The sequence below is a fragment of the Narcine bancroftii genome, chromosome 4, assembly GCF_036971445.1.
Source record: "Narcine bancroftii isolate sNarBan1 chromosome 4, sNarBan1.hap1, whole genome shotgun sequence".
NCBI classification, from domain to species: domain Eukaryota; kingdom Metazoa; phylum Chordata; class Chondrichthyes; order Torpediniformes; family Narcinidae; genus Narcine; species Narcine bancroftii.
In genome coordinates this window covers 83,078,319-83,098,901 of record NC_091472.1, presented here as the reverse complement: position 1 = coordinate 83,098,901, position 20,583 = coordinate 83,078,319, and the positions used below count along the sequence as shown (strand labels likewise).

The 20,583-nt window shown below is 42.3% G+C and overlaps 1 protein-coding gene across 7 annotated transcripts in view; it reads right to left on the bottom strand.

Moving 5' to 3' along the window:
- Nucleotides 1-20,583, bottom strand: part of kif16ba (kinesin family member 16Ba) — a 200,215-nt gene that overhangs the window by 85,646 nt on the left and 93,986 nt on the right. For all 7 annotated transcript variants that reach the window (XM_069931784.1, XM_069931783.1, XM_069931787.1 and 4 more), the window contains 2 exons: nucleotides 1,225-1,344; nucleotides 479-530 (listed from right to left, as the gene is read on the bottom strand). In XM_069931784.1, coding sequence (XP_069787885.1) covers nucleotides 479-530; nucleotides 1,225-1,344 — 172 coding nt within the window. The remainder of the gene's footprint in view (nucleotides 1-478; nucleotides 531-1,224; nucleotides 1,345-20,583) is intronic.

Sequence of the window (20,583 nt, the reverse complement as noted above, 5' to 3'; positions counted from 1 at the left end):
GAGAATGAAAGGCTAGCAGTGGTTCTCAACCTTCTTTTGGTCTAAGGCCCACCTGACTTCTGGCCTAACATGCTATGGTCCATTAGTGGCAATGACTGAGTAATATTTTCAAGTCAAAGGCAACTCTGTCAGAAACACATCTTTATCTAATTTATTTTTAGAGACCCACATGGAAACACATTGTGGCCTACCAGTGGGCCACAGTCCATTGGTTGAGAACTGCTGGGAACATAGCTGGCAATGGGGGCCAAAAATAGTTGTTTCCATCATCCCAGTATTTAGTGAAGGAAAGTTTCTTGTCATCCATTACCAGGTACAGCATAAATGGCAGTAGAGTTGAATGTCATCAGACTAGACAGAAAAGTACTTGTGTTTTACGGATGACATTTCTGAAGTAAAGGTGTGTCAAAGAAAGTAGAACAGTAAAGAAGGTAAGGTAATCAAGGATGAATTCTCAAAGAACACTAAATAAACTAACCAATGTCTTGCTCAGTGGCAGCATCTTCTCGACCAACATATGTTTTGCCCTCCTATTAAAGAAGATAATGCATGCTTATAAGGTGGAAGCAAAATGAAAGAACAATTGCCACTAAATAAATAAAATCTAAGTTAATGACTGAAGTTACAATCATTTCAAATTACTTGATTTGGTGTTAAAATACTCAGATGAAATACAAATGTTATTTCCAATGTATAATCTTTACAATAGATGTTATGATTTAATTTAAAGAAGATCAAATGATTAATTGCAAATATGTTTACAAACCACTCCAAATAGAATCATGCCATTAAGAATTAAAAACTAGAACATTTAAAATGAAGGAGGGCCAGTATATTTTCGGGAATAAAGTATATAATGTAAAATACATGACTTGTGTACTTGTATTATTTACGAGGTGCTCTATTCCATCACCTTTGATAATTAAGAGTTCATTCTGCCTCTGCATTTCAAATCAATTCAACTAATATTTGTACATTTTTCCATTACAAGTTGACAAATCCTAGACACGTTTTATGTATGAAGCTATTTCGTGATTACATCTTGAGTTTTTGAACAAATAACTCCCCCCCCCCTCCCCCACCCCCCAATGAGTTTTGAGGTGCCAACCTTACCTAGTAATCTGGTGACATTTCTCTGTACAATATTTCGATGATAGAAAATTGATTTATAATTTTCTGACATGTTCAAGATAGGATATTCTAGGTTATAAAAGTCACCTTTACCTTGAGATGGTATAAAATAATTCCTGTACTAAGTAGGTCATCATCAATACCAATTAAATGAGGTAATTCTGAATCCAAAACCACACCAATTCCTTCTTTTCGAAGAGCTAAGGTTTCCTCCTAAAATAATGATAAATATTTGACAATTATTAAAACAGTTAATAAATCTGTTTGTACAAATAAGAAAACACAAGAACATAACAGCAGAAGCAAGTTGCATCCTTTGAGCCTGCTCTCCCATTCATTAAAATCATGGCTAATCTACCTCATTTTCAAATTCTATTCTCAAAATCCTTGATTCTCTTCACATGAAGCCTCTGGAGCACTCAGATTGTGAACTCCAATGGGTTAATTACTTTCCATATGGGGAAAAAATTCACTTCATCTCTGTTCCAAAGCTTAAACTACTCCTCATTTAGAAACTTTTCCCACGTGCCATAGACTGTCACCAGGAAAAACAATTGCTCTACATATGACCTGAATCTATTATAAACACATACATTTCCCAGCTGAGATGCCACACTTGCATTATAATCGAATTACAGTAAAATCTCCATTATCCGGAATTCAAGCAACCAATGGCAAAAAATTGGTGCCCCCTAGTGGTTAATTTGACAATTACACACAATACACAGTCTCACTACCGAAATTCACTTATCCAGCATCCACCAATCCCCATAGTGCCGGATACTGGGTGTTTTACTCTTCAAGCAAAATCTTTTGAAGTTGAGACTTAACTTCTTCATACATGAAATAATATGTTGGAACTTAACTGAAAAATGATTTGGAAATGAAAAAGAAAAGTGAATCCGAGGCACAGCACCAATTTACTGAATGGTGATTGGGCTTTCAGGGAAATAGGACTTAATTCTGGATCCTTTGCTAGTGCCATTCTTTAGTGAAGCCAGCACATAAATGTTTCATAAAATATACAGTTGATTTTGCACTTCAAATTGCCAAAAGAGGGTGGCATAAAACAATGAAAAAAGTCATCATTTCAGGATGTAGTTTGATCATTGCATCATTGTAAGGAATAACAATATGATTTTTATTAAAATGGCATCTTATATTTTGCATAACATCACACACAGAAACACAAATTCTGTGGGTTAACTCATTCCTGTTTCTCCTCCAAATTACTAATCAAAGGATAACTACTTGAAGATGTACACATTCAAAATTATTATTTTTAAAATAAATGGAGAAATGTCAAATTAAAAGATACAATGGGAAAATCAGAGTAATATGGCAAATCAATAACTATTTAGGTTCATAAAAAAAACTGGAAGGATTGAGAAAGATGGCTGTAGCATGGACACCGAGATTCTCCTGCAAGACTCAAGTTTACCAAGTCTGCTTCATCGTTCCCAAACACTATCGTACAAATCAATTCAATGTTAGCTTAACAGTAAATTATACATTTACCTCATGAGATATAACCCATTTGCATAATATTTGCAGTCATGCAGAGAGTAAAGATGAAAATGAGAGAGCAAAGATAGAGAAAGCAAAACAGAGTGTGTGCATGTGTGTGTACAGAGAGAACATTTCAGAAAAAGAGTGGAAAGTTGTATACATTAAAAACAATCAGTTATATTTAATTGGCTAATGTTATCTTTTGAGCTACCAAAATGCTGGAGGAACTCAGCAGGCCTTGCAACGTCATAGGAGGTAAAGATATATAACCAACATTTTGAACCTGAGCCCTTTTAAGGTATGAGTAAAATGCAGGCAGATGCATGAATAAGAGACTGGGGAGGGAAGTATGGGTGGGGGAGGAGTTCAGATCAACAAATAAAAGGTGTTAATTGGCTACGGATGGGACACAGGAGAGAGGAAAGATGAGAAGTGACTGGGGGAGGATGGGATTTGGAGCTCTAAGGAAGCAGAGCTAGAGAAAAACAGGCAGAAAGAAAAGGGAAGAGAGAGACACAGATCTAGAGGAAAGAGACCTAGGGAAAGATACAGGGTGGGGGTGGGCTAATGGAAATCAGAGATGTTAATGCCATCTGCTTGGAGAGTGCCCAGACTGAATTAGAGGCTTTATTCCTCCAAATTGGGGGTAGCCTCAGTCTGGTAGTGCATGAGCCCATGGACAGACCTGTGGCAAGGGAATGGGGCAGGTATTAAAATGTGTGGCCACTGGGAGATTCCCGCTATTGTCTGAGTCCAGTCTCTCCGATGTAGAGGAGACTACAATGGGAAAACCAGATGCAGTAATGACCCCTCTCTTGCACGGCCTCTGAACTCGACTGTCTCATCTTTACCATGGACATGAAATCACTATACATCTCCATTCCCATATCAAAATCCTTTGTTTCTTGACAATAGACCCAACCAGTACCCCTCCACTACCACCCTCCTCCAGAAGATGGTACTTGTTCTCACACTCAATCCCACTTTCTCCAGGTCAAAAGGGTAGTCATGGGTACCTGCATGAGCCTGCCTTTTTGTTGGCTTTATGAAGCAGTCCATGCCACAAGCCTACTCAGGCAAGGCCCCTCAACTCTTCCTCCATTAAATCAACAACTACTTTGGTGCTATCTCATGCACCCATGATGTGTTAGTTTACTTTATCCACTTTGTTGTCAACTTCCACCTGACTCTCAAATTCAGTTGGTCCATCTCTAGCAACACTTTTCCCTTTCTTGATACGTCTCTATCTCAGGAGGCAAACTCTCGACAGACATCTACAAACCCACCAACTCACAGCTGCCTCAACTACAACCCTTCACACTCTATCTACAACAAGGTTTCCATTCCTTTCTCTCAATTCCTCCATTGTTGTGGCATCTGCTTCCAGAATGAGGTCTTCCATGCCAGATCATCAGATATGCCCTCCTTTATCAAACAATGTGGCTTCCTCTCTACCACCATCAACTCTGCCCTCACCAACACATATGCCTTGGCCCTCTCCTCCCCACGTCCAACAAGGACAGGATTCCATTTGTCCTCACCTACTACCCACCACCTTGTGCATCCAACATATTGTTCTCCGTCATTTCCACCACCAGTTCTCTTCCCTGCTCTTCGCCTATCCATCTTCCACTAAGATGGCTCCCTGTGACTCTCTCATCCACTCCTCCCTTCCAATTAAATGCCCTCTTAGCACCTACCCTGTGACCACAAGAGGTGTGCCACATGCCCACACCTCCTCCCTCACCACCATTCAACACCCCCAGTCCTTCTAAGTAAAGCAACACTTCATTTGTGAATCTGCAGGGGTCAACTACTGCATCCAGTGCTCCAGCTGTGGTGTCCTCTACGTCAGAGAGACGGGTCATCAACTGTGAGATCACTTCGTTGAGTACCCATTTCACTTCCCCACCCATTTTCTTTGCTGACATCTGTATCTACGGCCTTGTGCACTACCAGACTGAGACCACCCCAAAACTGGAGAAACAATGCCTCATATTTAATCAGGGCACCGTCCAACTGGATGACATTAATATAAACTTCTCTGCTTTCCATTACCACCTACCTCCACCTTTCCCTGTGGCTCCTTTCTTCTAGCTCTTTCTCTTTTCCCTCAGTTTCTTTTCCCCTAAATCTGCTTCCACAAAGCCCCAAACAACCCCCCTCCGCCAGTCAATTCTCACCTTTTCTCTTTCCTCTCTCATATATATCCAATCAACACCTTTTGTCCATGGTCTGTACTCCTTCCTGCTGCCTATCCTTCCTCCGCAGTCTTTTATTCAGGTGCCTGCCTGCTTTTTACTCGTACCTTGAAGAAGGGCTCCAATCTAAAACGTCCGTTATGTATATCTTCCTTCCATGGACACTGCAGACCTGCAGTGTTCCTCTAGCATTTCTGTGTTTTTACTGCAATTACAGTGTCTGCAAATATTATGTGCTTCACTCAAAAGAGACGTGACCAGTGAGTGAGCTCTTAAAAATTCTCTCTGCAATGTTATCATTTTATCTTCCTTTGGTGATTGGATGGCTGAAAATATTACAGCACAGAACACAATTCAAAATAGTTGATATGTGTCATGTCATAGTATTGCACTTTTAACACACCCTTAATATACTTGATCATTTAATAAGCGGAATTATTCTTTATTCACAGCTAAAAAATGAACACAAGTAGCTGGAATCAGCGCTCCAATTATAGATTATTATCTGTGAATGATTGCACAGTGCATCAATTTGGATTCACTGAATCTCAAAATAATGCAAATTCTAATTCTTTCTGGCACTGCTAATAAAAGCTGATCTACATCAAACAGAAGTATTAATTAGTTCTATACTTCTCTGGCACTAATCAATTGTAATGTCAATTTTAGATCTTGAACATATTTCTTGCTGGGTTTTAAACAAAAATCAAACTGACTCAAACTACTAAGCATTATTCTATATTGTGTTACATGTACAAAACAATCAAGCTATCTTGAAAATATGTGTGGTGTTTGTCAAAACATGATACAAAATAGTCAGACAGAAATCTCATGATGATGTGATAGGTGAATAAAGCAATACAATAGCTATTTCCTTCATCATTGAGGTTTGGTGCTCATCGATTTTCCTTTAAAATGCATACTAACAAATGAAATGCAACTCCAAAGACCTGGATGAATTATTTTCCTCAAAATGCCTCATCCCTGCTTTGGGCAATATCACTCTTATTATTCAAAAAACCTTTACAGAATCTTTTAGAAAAGAGATTAAAAATGCAGAATGCATCAAGTTTATAATCATCTGATTGCACAAGTACAACCTGATGAAACAGCGTTCTCGGTCCTCGGTTCAAAACACAGACATGACAAGGCACAAAACACATTTGACAAATACACTTACAGGACAAGAATTTCATCTATACAAATAAATATTGCTTCAAATACGAGTCTCAGATGGTTAGTGTGAGCAGATCATTTGGTCGTTCAGCATTTCTCACTCCTGGGTGATGTGCAAGGGCTCTTCAATTATTTTGCAGAGTCTCTTCAGGCAATGATCCCAGTAGATCACATCAATACAGGGGGTGGGGAGGAAGGAGACTCCAGTGATCCTCTCTGCCACTCTTATAGCCTTGTCAATTGACATCCGATCCATTTCTCTGCAGCAATCATACAACTCTGGGAAGCAGCCAGCCAGGAGTTCTCGATAAAGCTCCTGTAGAAGGTTGACTTGATGGTAGCTGGTAGCCTTGGCCTCTTCAGTCTTAGAACATAGAAAAATAGAACACAGTACAGGCCCTTTGCCAATTGATGTTGTGCTGAACCATATATTCCTTCCAAAAAAAAACTAAACCCTCCCTACCCTGTAACCCTCCATTTTTCTTTCATCGATGTGTCTATCTAAGCATTACTTAAATGCCCCCAATGTTTCAGCTTCCACCACCTTACCTGGTAAGGCATTCCAGGAACTCACAACTCTGTGAGAGAAAAAAAAACTTACCCCTGATGTCTCCCCTAAACTTCCTTCCCTTAAATTTGTACACATGTCCTCTTGTGTTTGCTGATCCTGGCCTGGTCTACCTCTCAATCTTGTAGACCTCCATCAAATCTCCTCTCATCCTTCTATGCTCCAAAGAGAAAAGTCCAAGGTCTGCTAACCTTGCCTCATAAGACTTTTTTTTCCAATCCAGCAACCTCCTGGTACATCTCCTCTGCTCCCTCTCCATAGCTTCCACACACTTCCTGTAATGAGGTGACCAGAACTGAACACAATATTCTAAGTGAGGTCTTACCAAAGATTTGTAGAATTGCAACCTCTTTACTCCTGAATTCAATCTCCCTATTAATGAACCCCAGCATCCCATAGACCTTCTTAACTATCCTATCAAAATGTGTGGCGACCTTGAAGGATATATGGTGAATCCCAAGGTCCCTCTGTTTGTCCACACTCTTAAGTAACTGACCATTAATCCTGTACTCATCCTTCTGGTTTGTCCTTCAAAAGTGCATCACTTCACATTTATCCCGATTGAAATCCATCTACCACTTTTCTACCCAACTCTGCATTCTGTCTAAATCCTCTTGTAACCTTCAACTCCATCCACAACACCTCCAACCTTACTCACAAAGGCATGGGTCCCAGAACAGATCCTTGCTGCACTTTACCAATCACTGATCTCCAGGCAGAATACTTTCCTTCCAGTACTACTCTCTGCTTTCTTTCTGCAAGCCAATTTTTATCCACACAGCCAAAGTTCCACTGATCCTGTGCCTCATAAATTTCTGGATGAGTTTCTTGTGGGAGACCTTGTCAAATGCTTTGCTAAAATCAATTAGACCACATCAACCACCTACCCTCCTCAAAAAACTCAAATTAGGTCTGTGAGGCATGACCTTCTCTTCACAAAGCCATGCTGACTATCCTGAGTAGACTGTACTTCTCCAAATGCTCATAAATCCTATCCTTAAGAATCTTCTCCATTAGTTTAAACACAGATCCAAGACTCACTGGGCTATAATTCCCAGGATTCTCCTTATTACCTTTTCTACATTTGCCATTCTCCAATCGTCTGGCACATCCCCTGCAGCCAGAGGATTCAAAGATCATAGCTACTGCCTCAGCTATCTCTTCCCTCACCTCCCACAGCAGCTTCGGGTATATCGGATCTGGCCCCAGAGACTTATCAATCTTGATGTTTTTAAAGAAAATCCAACACTTCCACTTCCTTAATCTCCTCATTGTCCAGCACACAGGTCTGTTCAATTTCAACCTCACCATGATCAACATCCTTTTCTCTTGTGAATACTGATGCAAAGTATTTATTTAGAACTCCCAACTTACTCTACCTTCAGCCACATGCTTCCTCCTTTATCGGCCCCACCTTCATTCTCGTCATCCTTCCATTCTTTACATATAAAGTGTCTTGGGGTTCTCCTTACTTCTACATGCCAAGGGCTTATCATGCCCCCTTCGAGGTCTCCCAAGTTCTTTCTTAAGCTCCTTTCTGCCTAACATATACTTCTCATGAGCCCTTCCTGTTTCCTGCTGCCTATGTCCAATGGTTGTTTCTTTCTTCCTATTGACTAATTGCCTGACCTGTTTCGGCAGCCACGGCTCCCTTTTCCTATCATCTTTTCCTTACCTTAGATGGACAAACCTATCTTGAACCCTGCACAAGTGGTCCCTAAACTTCCTCCACATTACTTCTGCACGCTTTCACCCTTAAACATCTGTTTCCAATTTTTCCAATTTACTCTTGCTAGTTCCTGCCTCATCCCTTCATAATTATCCCTTCACCAGTTAAGCACTTTCTGACTGATTTATTTGTTTCCATAGTTAAGTTGAAGCTAAGGGAGTTGTGGTCACTCTCCAACAAAATGCTCCCCAGTCAAGAGGTCCTCTACCTTACCAGGTTCATTCCATAGAAACAGATCCACTATGGCTTCTCCTCTCATCGGCTGGTCCACATACTGTGTCAGGAATCACTCTTGAACACCCCTGACAAATTCAGCCCCTTCTATGTATCTTGCAGTCAGTAGGTGCCAGTCAATATTAGGGAAGTTGAACTCGCCCATAACAATAACCCTGTATTTCCCACACCATTCCAAAACCTGCCTGCTTATCGGCATCTCGGGGGCTATTTGGGGGAGCTATAAACTACTCCCAGCACAGTGATAATTCCCTTCCTGTTTCTGACTTCCACCCACACCAACACACTGGACATTCCTTCTGCAGCAACCTCCCTTTCTATAGCTGTGACACTATTCCTGACCAGTAATACTGCTCCACCTTTTCTACCTCCCATCCTATTCTTTTTAAAACACTGGTACCGACATCATTCGATCTTGTCCTTCCTCCAGCCAAGTTTCAATAACAGCCACAGCATCGTAGTTCCACATACTGATCTATGCTCCAAGTTCATCCCCTTTATTCTTAATACTTCTAGTGTTGAAATAGATACATTTCAATCCTTCTAACTGGCTACTTATGTTTCGTCCCCTGCCTGTCCTTTCTCGCCAACTCAGAAAACATAGCATCATACTTTTGTCCTTCTACCCTAATCTCTCCACTCACATTGTTTCCTACCCCCCGCCAAACTAGCTTAAACTCTCCCCAACAGCTCAGCAAACCTGCCCATCAGTATATTGCTTACCCCTCCAGTTCATATGCACCCCATCCTTTTTGTACAGGTCAGACCATCCCCAGAAGAGATCCCAATGATCCACAAATCTGAACCACTGCACCAACTCTTCAGCCACGCATTCATCTCCCACAACTTCCTGTTCCTATCTCACTGGCACATGGCACAGGCAGCAATCCTGAGATTACCATCCTTGAAGTTATTTTTAACTTCTTTCCTAACTCCCAGCACAGTGATAACCTCATCCCTACTCCTAGCCACATTATTAGTCCCCACGTGGACCAAGACATCTGGATGCTGGCCACCCCCATCCAGAATATTATGAACTCAATCAGAGACATCCCTGACCTTGGCACCTGGAAGGCAACATACATCCAGGAGCCTCAATCTCATTCACCAAACCTCCTATTTGCTCTCTTTACTTTCTTCTTTGGCTTGGCTTCGCGGACGAAGATTTATGGAGGGGGTAAATGTCCACGTCAGCTGCAGGCTCATTTGTGGCTGACAAGTCCGATGCAGGACAGGCAGATACGGTTGCAGTGGTTGCAGGAGAAAATTGGTTGGTTGGGTTTGGGTGTTGGGTTTTTTCTCCTTTGCCTTTTGTCAATGAGGTGGGCTCTGCGGTCTTCTTCAAAGGAGGTTGCTGCCCGCCGGAATGTGAGGCGCCAAGATGCACGGTTTGAGGCGATATCAGCCCACTGGTGGTGGTCAATGTGGCAGGCACCAAGAGATTTTTTTAGGCAGTCCTTGTACCTTTTCTTTGGTGCACCTCTGTCACGGTGGCCAGTGGAGAGCTCAGCATATAACACGATCTTGGGAAGGCGATGGTCCTCCATTCTGGAGACGTGACCCACCCAGCGCAGCTAGACAAGGCTGACAGCCACCGACCTGAATGTCGGTCTGCCCTCATTGCATATGAACTCCTCAGACTTGACATCGACATAGCCGCTCTCAGTGAAGTCGGCCTGGCAGATGTAGGCAGCCTCCAAGAACGCGGCGCGGGCTACACACTCTACTGGTCTGGCAAGCCTTTGGATGAATGACGCCTATCTGGTGTAGGCTTCATGGTCAACAACTCCATTGCCTCCAAACTCGAAAACCTTCCGACAGGCCACTCGGACCGAATCATGTCCATGCAACTCCCCCTTCAAAACAAGCGTCACATCACCCTCATCAGTGTCTATGCTCCAACACTCCAGGCGGAACCAGCAGACCAGTACACTGACCTGCGCAACCTCATTCAATGCACCCCTACAGCCGACAAGGTTGTCATCCTTGGCGACTTCAACGCTCGCATCGGCAAAGACTCAGAAACCTGGCCAGGAATCCTGGGCAAGCATGGCGTCGGCAAGTGCAACTCCTGTTGGAGCTCTGCGCAGAACAGCGGCTTGTCATTACAAACACCCTTTTTCAGCAGAGGGACAGCCTTAAGACCACCTGGATGCATCCCCGATCCAAACACTGGCACCTCCTGGACTACATCCTGGTGCGAGAAAGTGACAAACGAGATGTGCTCCACACCAGGGTCATGCCCAGCGCGGAATGCCACACTGACCACCGGCTGGTTCGCTGCAAGCTCAACCTTCACTTCAAGCCAAAGCCCAGGAACAGTAAAGCCCCCAGAAAGAGGTTCAATGTTGGAAACCTGCAGTCAGACGAAGTGAGAGGAAACTTCCAGGCAAACCTCAAAGCAAAGCTCGATGATGCAATCCGCCTCACGGACTTGTCCCCTGAAACCCTCTGGGATCAGCTGAAGACTACCATACTGCAATCCACTGAAGAGGTACTGGACTTCTCCTCCAGGAAAAACAAGGACTGGTTCGACAAAAACAGCCAGGAAATCCAGGAGCTGCTGGCAAAGAAGCGAGCTGCCCACCAGGCTCACCTTACAAAGCCGTCCTGTCCAGAGAAGAAACAAGCCTTCCGTCGCGCATGCAGCCATCTTCAGCGCAAACTCCGGGAGATCCAAAATGAGTGGTGGACTAGCCTTGCCAAGCGAACCCAGCTCAGCGCGGACATTGGCGACTTCAGGGGTTTCTACGAGGCTCTAAAGGCTGTGTACGGCCCCTCACCCCAAGTCCAAAGCCTGCTGCGCAGCTCAGACGGCAAAGTCCTCCTCAGCGACAAGATCTCCATCCTCAACCGATGGTCAGAACACTTCCAATCTCTTTTCAGTGCCAACTGCTCAGTCCAAGATTCCGCCCTGCTCCAGCTCTCTCAACAGGCCCTAAGGCTAGAGCTGGATGGGGTCCTCACCCAGGATGAGACATACAAGGCAATCGAACAACTGAAAAGTGGCAAAGCAGCAGGTATGGATGGAATCCCCCCAGAGGTCTGGAAGGCTGGCAGCAAAACTCTGCATGTCAAACTGCATGAGTTTTTCAAGCTTTGTTGGGACCAAGGAAAACTGCCTCAGGACCTTCGTGATGCCACCATCATCACCCTGTACAAAAACAAAGGCGAGAAATCAGACTGCTCAAACTACAGGGAAATCACGCTGCTCTCCATTGCAGGCAAAATCTTCGCAAGGATTCTCCTAAATAGAATAATACCTAGTGTCGCTGAGAATATTCTCCCAGAATCACAGTGCGGCTTTCGCGCAAACAGAGGAACTACTGACGTGGTCTTTGCCCTCAGACAGCTCCAAGAAAAGTGCAGAGAACAAAACAAAGGACTCTACATCACCTTTGTTGACCTCACCAAAGCCTTCAACACCGTGAGCAGGAAAGGGCTTTGGCAAATACTAGAGCGCATCGGATGCCCCCCAAAGTTCCTCAACATGGTTATCTAACTGCATGAAAACCAACAAGGTCAGGTCAGATACAGCAATGAGCTCTCTGAACCCTTCTCCATTAACAATGGCGTGAAGCAAGGCTGCGTTCTCGCACCAACCCTCTTTTCAATCTTCTTCAGCATGATGCTGAACCAAGCCATGAAAGACCTCAACAATGAAGACGCTGTTTACATCCGGTACCGCACGGATGGCAGTCTCTTCAATCTGAGGCGCCTGCAAGCTCACACCAAGACACAAGAGAAACTTGTCCGTGAACTACTCTTTGCAGTCGATGCCGCTTTAGTTGCCCATTCAGAGCCAGCTCTTCAGCGCTTGACGTCCTGTTTTGCGGAAACTGCCAAAATGTTTGGCCTGGAAGTCAGCCTGAAGAAAACGGAGGTCCTCCATCAGCCAGCTCCCCACTATGACTACCAGCCCCCCCACATCTCCATCGGGCACACAAAACTCAAAACAGTCAACCAGTTTACCTATCTCGGCTGCACCATTTCATCAGATGCAAGGATCGACAACGAGATAGACAACAGACTTGCCAAGGCAAATAGCGCCTTTGGAAGACTACACAAAAGAGTCTGGAAAAACAACCAACTGAAAAACCTCACAAAGATAAGCGTATACAGAGCCGTTGTCATACCCACACTCCTGTTCGGCTCCGAATCATGGGTCCTCTACCGGCATCACCTACGGCTCCTAGAACGCTTCCACCAGCGTTGTCTCCGCTCCATCCTCAACATCCATTGGAGCGCTTTCATCCCTAACGTCGAAGTACTCGAGATGGCAGAGGTCGACGGCATCGAGTCCACGCTGCTGAAGATCCAGCTGCGCTGGGTGGGTCACGTCTCCAGAATGGAGGACCATCGCTCTCTTTACTAATGAGTCCCCAATTACCATAGCTCTCCCCTTCTCCCACCCCCCCTCCCCCTTCTGAGCCAGGGGCCAGCCTCTGTGCCTGAGACATTACCACTTTGACTTGTTTCTGATAGATACTGTTGGTGGGAAAATCTAAAACAGTATACTTGTTAAGGGGAATAGCCACAGGGATGCTCTGCATTGTTTGTCTCTGTCCCTTCCTTCTCCTAACAGTCACCCAGTTTATCTGTCTCCCTGGACTCCCTCTTTATAACTAACTCTGCCTCCTGAATGACCCAGAGTTCATCCAGCTCCAAAAAAGGTCTCCCAGGAGTTGCAGCTGGATGCACCTTTTGCATGTGCAATCACCAGGGACAACTGTCCCACCCCAGATTTCCCACATCCTGCACTTGGAACATTCCACTGCCCTAGCTCTCTCCATTAACCTTTCCTACCTTAAAAATCAAAGACCTTATCTTCTTGGAATCAAGCTCTTCCTCAGCTCTCCAAAACCTCGAGCCAAAGCCTCAAAGCCTTACTGTGTCACTCACTCAGTGGCCACTCCTCTTTAGCTACCCCTCTTTTTATTTGTCCATATCAATTATCTCACTCACTCCCAGAAATCAATACTCTGTTTAGCCCTTCAGTTACCCTCCTTTCTCTTTTTAAATGCTTTTCTGCCAAGTTTTCTCAGGAATTGGAGTTGCGCTTTCCTGACAAGTGAGGAGGTGTGTGTGTCTACAATAGGTTACTAGTTAAGTGAATTCCAAGCAAATTGGTGCTCTCCACTACAGTATTAGTGGAGAGTGGTTGTAACTGGTCCACCTGAAGTCCATGATCATCTTCTATGTCTATTCTACATTGACATTCAGGTTTCTACTCTCACATAATACCAAGAGATTTTCCACCTCTTCTCTGCAATGCATCTTATCATTGTTGCTGATGAGGCCAATTTCTGATGCATCATCTGCAAACTTGATGACATTGTTGGAGCTGGATCTGGGGTAATCTTGTTGTGGGTTAGTAGTGTGAACATGAGCTGGCTGAGCACACAGCCCTGAAGGGTGACAGTGCTCAACAATCTGCTACTGACTCAGACATACTGTGGAAGCCCAGAATCCATTTACAGATAGGGGGAATTGAGTACAAGCTAGGACAGCTTCTCCACCAGCCTCTAGGGAATGATCGTATTAAATGTCATGCTGAAGTTGATGAACCTCAGTCAGGCCTAATTGTTTTCCAGATGTGCCAAGACAAGCCTGTAGCATTGTCTGTGGAACAGTTTCTTCTATAGGCGAATTGAAATGAGTCCAGCATCTCTGAGAGGTGCACTTTGATGTGTTCCATCACCAGACGCTCGAAGCATTTCATAATGGTGGAAGTTAGTGCCACAGGACAACAGTTATTATGGCCTGTTATCGTCACCCTCTTTGATACCAGGTGGCTGCATTGAAACCTGCAGGAATGATGGATTACTGCAGTTGAAGATGTCTGTGAAGACTTCTGTCAATTGGTATGTACCTGACCAGGTGGGTTGTCTGGCCCTGACATTTGTGGGTTCACCTTGGATAGGGTTCTCCTCAACTCAGCCACAGTTATGCAGCTGGCCTGTTCATCAGGGGGACATGCAACTCTGTTCAGCATCATCCTGCTCTTTGTGCAAATCGCTCATGGGTTCCATATTTTATTGTTCCACATTTTAAGATACAAGTCAAAAATTCCACACCCAACTATTTTTCATTGGTAATCAAACTTTTATTACAATATTACCCATCCTTTGAGAAGACCGAGGTAAGCAGTCTTCTTGAAATGCTCTGGTGAATATTCTTCCACAGTGCTACTTCAGAGTTGTTCCAGGATTTAGACCTAAGAATAATGAAGGCTGGGTTCAAAGATTTTCAAGCCAGAACAGTGCTCAACTTGAAGGGGAATATGCAAGTGGCAATGTTCCCTTACATCTGCTGCCCCTAATGGTGGTAGAGGCCATAGGTTTGGGATGTTTAGAAATGCCATCTGTTGTGTGTCAGTGTTGGAGTGAATGCTTCTTTAAAGAGATTGATGGGCTGCCAATCAAGTGGGCTGCTTTGTCCTATATGGTGTCCATGTTTCTGAGAGAGGTTGGTATTGCATTTATCCAGGCAAGTACAGAACATTCCATCTCATTCCTGGCATGTAGGTGGTGGAAAATCCTTGCTGGCAGAAGGTGAGCTACTCACCACAGTATACCCAGCCACTGTATTTCTCTTGCCCGAAATAGTAATATATCTTTACCTCCTATGGAGGCTACAAGACCAGCTGAGTTACTCCACGATTAACACATTTTGAATTGCATCAATGATCCAGGGTGACTACCAAGATATTTATGTTGGGATATTTGGTGATAATTCCATTGAGGGTAGGTGGCTAGACCCTCTCTTAATGAAAATGATAATTACTTGTCACTTTGAAAGTGCAATGCCTCATTATCATCCATACTTGAATATTGTATTAATTTTACAGCATGTCACTGTGAATATAGGTGCAGGAAATTTTATTCAATTGCAAATATAATTGAACTATGTGCAGTCAGTGAATGGCCTCTCCCTTCTGATCTTGTATTTAAAAAAAAAAATCACTGAAGAGCAGCTTAAGATGTGCTGAGTAAATCCTGCAGTGATAACCAGGGGCTACTGCAGTGGTAATGGAAAGAAATTTTAAAGCCACTGTTGTAATCTTACCTAATTGATTTGTCATAACTCGAAAGGAAATGGGCCAATGACATTTTTTCTCAAGCAAAATATTTCAGTAATAATTGGGTTTAAAGGAGTGATTCTCAACCTTCCTTCAGCACCCCCCACCACCCCCAACTCACATACCACTAAGCAAGTCCTTAAAGTGGTATGTGAGAGGAAAGAAAAAGTTTGAAAACCACTGGAGTAGAGTGATTAAAATATTTTGTGGGAGCTAACACTCCAGCTGTTGGAGTTTTCCATTGACGTTAGTTTTATCAAACTCTGTCAAAAGCTCCCTTAATGCATAGATTCTGGAATGGAGCTTCTTGTTGTTTGGACCTATTCTGTAATAATACTGAGAGCTGGTCCTGATGTGCAGGTAATGGCAAACAAGTGCCACTTGATAAGACCATAAATGATAAGTTGCAGAGCTTTGCAAATGACTGAGCAGACGGATTGGTAAACAGCTTAATTGAATTTATCTCACTTTTAGTGAATGGGGCAAACATGGGCAATTTTCCCCATTGTCAGGTAAATACAATTTCGCTAATATGGCTCAGATTATTCAATTGCACAGTTCTGCAATGCAATGACCAGAATGTTATCTGGTCACATTACCTCTGCTGAATATTGTGCTATTGGCAGCTTCTTGAGGTCATATGATCAATCATTTATTATATTTTAAATTTAAACATACCATAACCTTTTAATGCATCCAATTGAAAGCCAAATTTTAAAAGGACAAAGTCAATTTTATATTCATGGAGGTAAAACAGGTAAACTCTTGGCTAATCATTTAAAAGCTTTAGCAGCCAAACATCAAATCAAAGAAATTTGCAAAACTAATGGTGATGACAACTGATCATTTAGAAATAAATGATACATTTAAAGAATTTTATTCCGAACTGTATATTTCTGATTGTCCCAAGGATAATATAATGAATAACTTTTTAGATAAGTTGAATATTCCTGTATCTACTGCTAATCAAAAGCAAATTGGATCAACCCATTTCCCATGAAGAAATTGTCAAGGCTGTACGTTCACTACACTTTGGGAAGTCATCAGGTCCTGATGGATTTCCTGGAGAATTTTAAGGCTTTTCCCTCATTACTTAGACCTTATTTATGTTCTGTTCTTTCTGATTTTTTTTAAACTTGGCAAGCTGCCAGTCTTTTTATGAGGTTTCTTTCTCGTTAATTCTTAAAAAGAATAAAATCCAGTCGAATGCTCTTCATATAGGCAAATTTCTTTACTCAATGTTGACACTGAAATTCTGTCTAAAGTTTTAGTTCGTAGACTTGAAAATATTTTATCACTTATTTATTATACCTGATGATCAGACTGGATTTATTAAAAATTCAAATAAAATTGATACTCCCATTTCAATATTTAGTACAACTCCGATTATCTAAAATGGTGGGACTGGACCCATTTCAGATAAAAAAAATTTTCAGAGATCCGGTCATTTAAAAAAACAGCCCAGTAGCAACAGAAAACCACTTGTAATAATGTTTAAACAACTAACAAGGTGGGGCTTTTAAAGCATTAAAATAAAGTTTAATTCTCACCAAAAAAATAAATGCCAGACACTGCTGATCACCGACACTTTAAGAAAGGGTCCAAATGCAAACCTGGGAATTATAGGCCTGTAAGTCTGACGTCTGTGGTGGGCAAGTTGATGAAAAGTGTTCTGAGGGATGCTATTTACAAATTTTTGGAGGTACAGGGATTGATAGGGAGTAATCAGCATGGTTTTGTCAGGGGTAGATCATGCTTGACAAACCTGATTGAGTTCTTCGAGGGGATTTAAAGCTTTTGACAAAGTTCCCCACAGGAGGTTAGGAAAAAATGTGGAGGCATTAGGTATAAATAAAGAGGTAGTGAAATGGATTCAGCAGTGGTTGGATGGGAGGTGTCAGAATAGTGGTAGAAAATTGTCCAATTGGAGGCCAGTGACTAGTGGAGTTCCTCAGGGTTCTGTCCTGGGTCCACTATTATTTGTTATATATATTAACGATCTGGATGTAGGGGTGGAGAATTGGATAAGCAAGTTTACGGATGACACAAAGATTGGTGGTGTTGTGGACAGTGAGGTAGATTACTGTAGATTAAAAGGTGATTTAGGAAGGCTGGAGGTGTGGGCTGAGAAATGGCTGATGGAATTTAATACAGATAAATAAATGTGAGGTGCTACATTTTGGAAAGGCAAATTTAAATAGGTCATATACATTGAATGGTAGACAATTAAGGAGTGCAGAGCAACAAAGGGATTTAGGAGTTATGGTAAATAGTACCCTCAAGGCTGATACTCAGGTAGATGGTGTGGTGAAGAAGGCAGTTGGAATGTTGGCCTTCATAAATCGGAGTATTGAATTCAAGAGTAGGGAGGTTATGATGAAATTGTACAAGGCATTGGTGAGGCCAAATTGGGAGTACTGTGTACAGTTTTGGTCACCAAATTATAGGAAAGATATAAACAAAATAGAGAGAGTGCAGAGAAGGTTCACGAGAATGTTAACAGGATTTCAGGGTCTGAGTTACAGGGAAAGGTTGTGCAGACTGGGGCTTTTTTCTCTGGAGCATAGAAGATTGAGAGGGGACTTGATAGAGGTGTTTAAGATTTTAAAAGGGACAGACAGAGTAAATGTGGATAGGCTTTTTCAATTAAGAAAGGGGGATATTCAAACTAGAGGACATGGTTTAAGATTGAAGGGGGAAAATTATAAGGGGAACATGGAGGGAAATTTCTTTACGCAGAGGGTGGTGGGGATGTGGAATGAGCTTCTGGCAGACGTGGTCGAGGCGGGATCATTGGTTACATTTAAGGAAAGACTGGATCATTACATGGATAGGAGGGGACTAGAGGGGTATGGACCAGATGCTGGTCAGTGGGACTAGGAGGGTGGGGATTTGCTACGGCATGGACTAGTAGGGCCGAACTGGCCTGTTCGTGGCTGTAAGTGGTTATATGGTTACTTCCCCACCAAGGCCCTGTGGTGTGCTGCTGTTGGCGCAGGGAGCCAGAGATCTGCGGTCAGTTTGGCTCCAAAAAAATTTCAGATAACTGAGGATTTCAGAGAATATCGGTGTTGTACTGTATGCCATTTATTAAATATTATATACTCTCCTTCCAAGGAGGTTTCACAATGTATGATATTTCTGGATGCGGAGAAGGCTTTTGATCGGGTAGAATGAAATTATTTAGCTCTTTAGAAAAATTGAATTTGAGTCTGGCTTTATTCAATGAACTAAGTTAGTATTTGTATCCCCTTCTCCCTGTGTTCTTACTAATTTTCAGAATTCTAAACCATTTAGACTTCAGTGTGGTACCAGACAAGGATGCCGTTTAAGTCCATTACTTTTTGACTTGGTCTTAGAAACATTAGCTATTGCTTTTCAAGAATCTAATGATATTACTGACATTTTAAGGAAGAGCACAGCCATCAAAGTTTCACTTAATGTTTTTTATAATCTTAAGACTTCATTGCCTTCTATGCTTTCTTATTTCTCTTCTTAGATCCTCACTTCCTATCTTCAAATAAATTAACTAATAATCCAGTGGTTACAAATACATTGAGGATCAGGATACAATTTAGAAAATATTTTGGTTTAATGAGGTTTTCTCTTTCTGGTCCTATTTTTCAAATAATTTCTTTAAACCTTCCATATTTGATTTAACTTTTAAAGAATGGTATAGATGGGGCATTAAATGTTTTAAAGATTCATTTGCTGAGGGGAGCCTCACTTCTTTTGAGCAACTTTCAATTAAATGTGGACTACCAAATACTTCTCTGTTATCTACAAATTAGAGTTTAAAAAAAAAATGATCTCAACTGCATACCTTTCTTAAGAGGACTGATAGGAATTTAATTGATGTAATTTTAATTTACAACCTTGTAGCGGGGCCAAGCCGGCGCACAGCATGGCAATGCAAACTATCACCAGCGCGGTCCTGCGGGTGTGTAGAATCATAATACTGGCACTGCATATGATGTAGCAGGCCAAGCAGGTGCACAGTGCGGCAATGCGAACTGTCGCTGGCACGGTTCTGCGGGCGTGCAAGACCCTAATGAAGAGTCTGCCTACTCACCTAATGGATCGCATGCAAGGGATACCAAGTGCCGAGGAACGACACGTTGAGTCTCGTGCTGGAAGGCACGGGGCACTTACAAGGCTAAATTTACACCTGCTGGTTCCGTGGATTGGCAGCAAACTTGTAATGACGTCCCACCTTGTCCCGTGGAGCCCAGGACACACAGTATAAAAAAGAAGCCTGTAAATCCTGAATAAATCAGTCTTGAGTTGACTACTCTGGCGTGTTTGTATTTCTTTAGTAGCTCTATCGTAGTAGCAATATTCATGATATATTGTTGGGAATAAGAGAGAGACTCCCTCAGATAAAATTTAAAAAAAGCCTGGAACAGGACCTACAGCTTTTAATTTCTGAAGAAACTTGGAATCTAATTTAAATTGTCAAAATACTTTATGTTAATGTGCCCACAACTCTCTCCTACAATTTAAAATAGTCCATGGGGCTCACATGTCTGAAGTCAAACTATCTCAGTTTTACGCAGATACATCTCCTCACTGTGATAAATGCAACAATGGAGATGCTTCATTAATTCATATGTTTTGGACAGGTGTCTTGAGAAATATTGGAACAAAGTATTTCAAACTTTCTTTGCAATTTTTAAATTTTAAAACTAATCCCTTAACTGCTTTACTTGGTATTGTTGGAGAGAATGACACATCTGATGTGTTTTTATTTCTCTTATGGCTAGGCAGGAAGTGTTGCTCAGATGCAGGGATGTTGCTCCACCTATTCATGCTCAAGGGCTACATGACGTCATGTTTAAATTTAAAGATTAGATGCTCAAATTTGAATTTGAATTTAAATTTTGAAACACCATGGGGACCCTTTTTCAATTACTTTCATAATCTTTGATTTGATATGAAGGTAGAAGTGATGTCT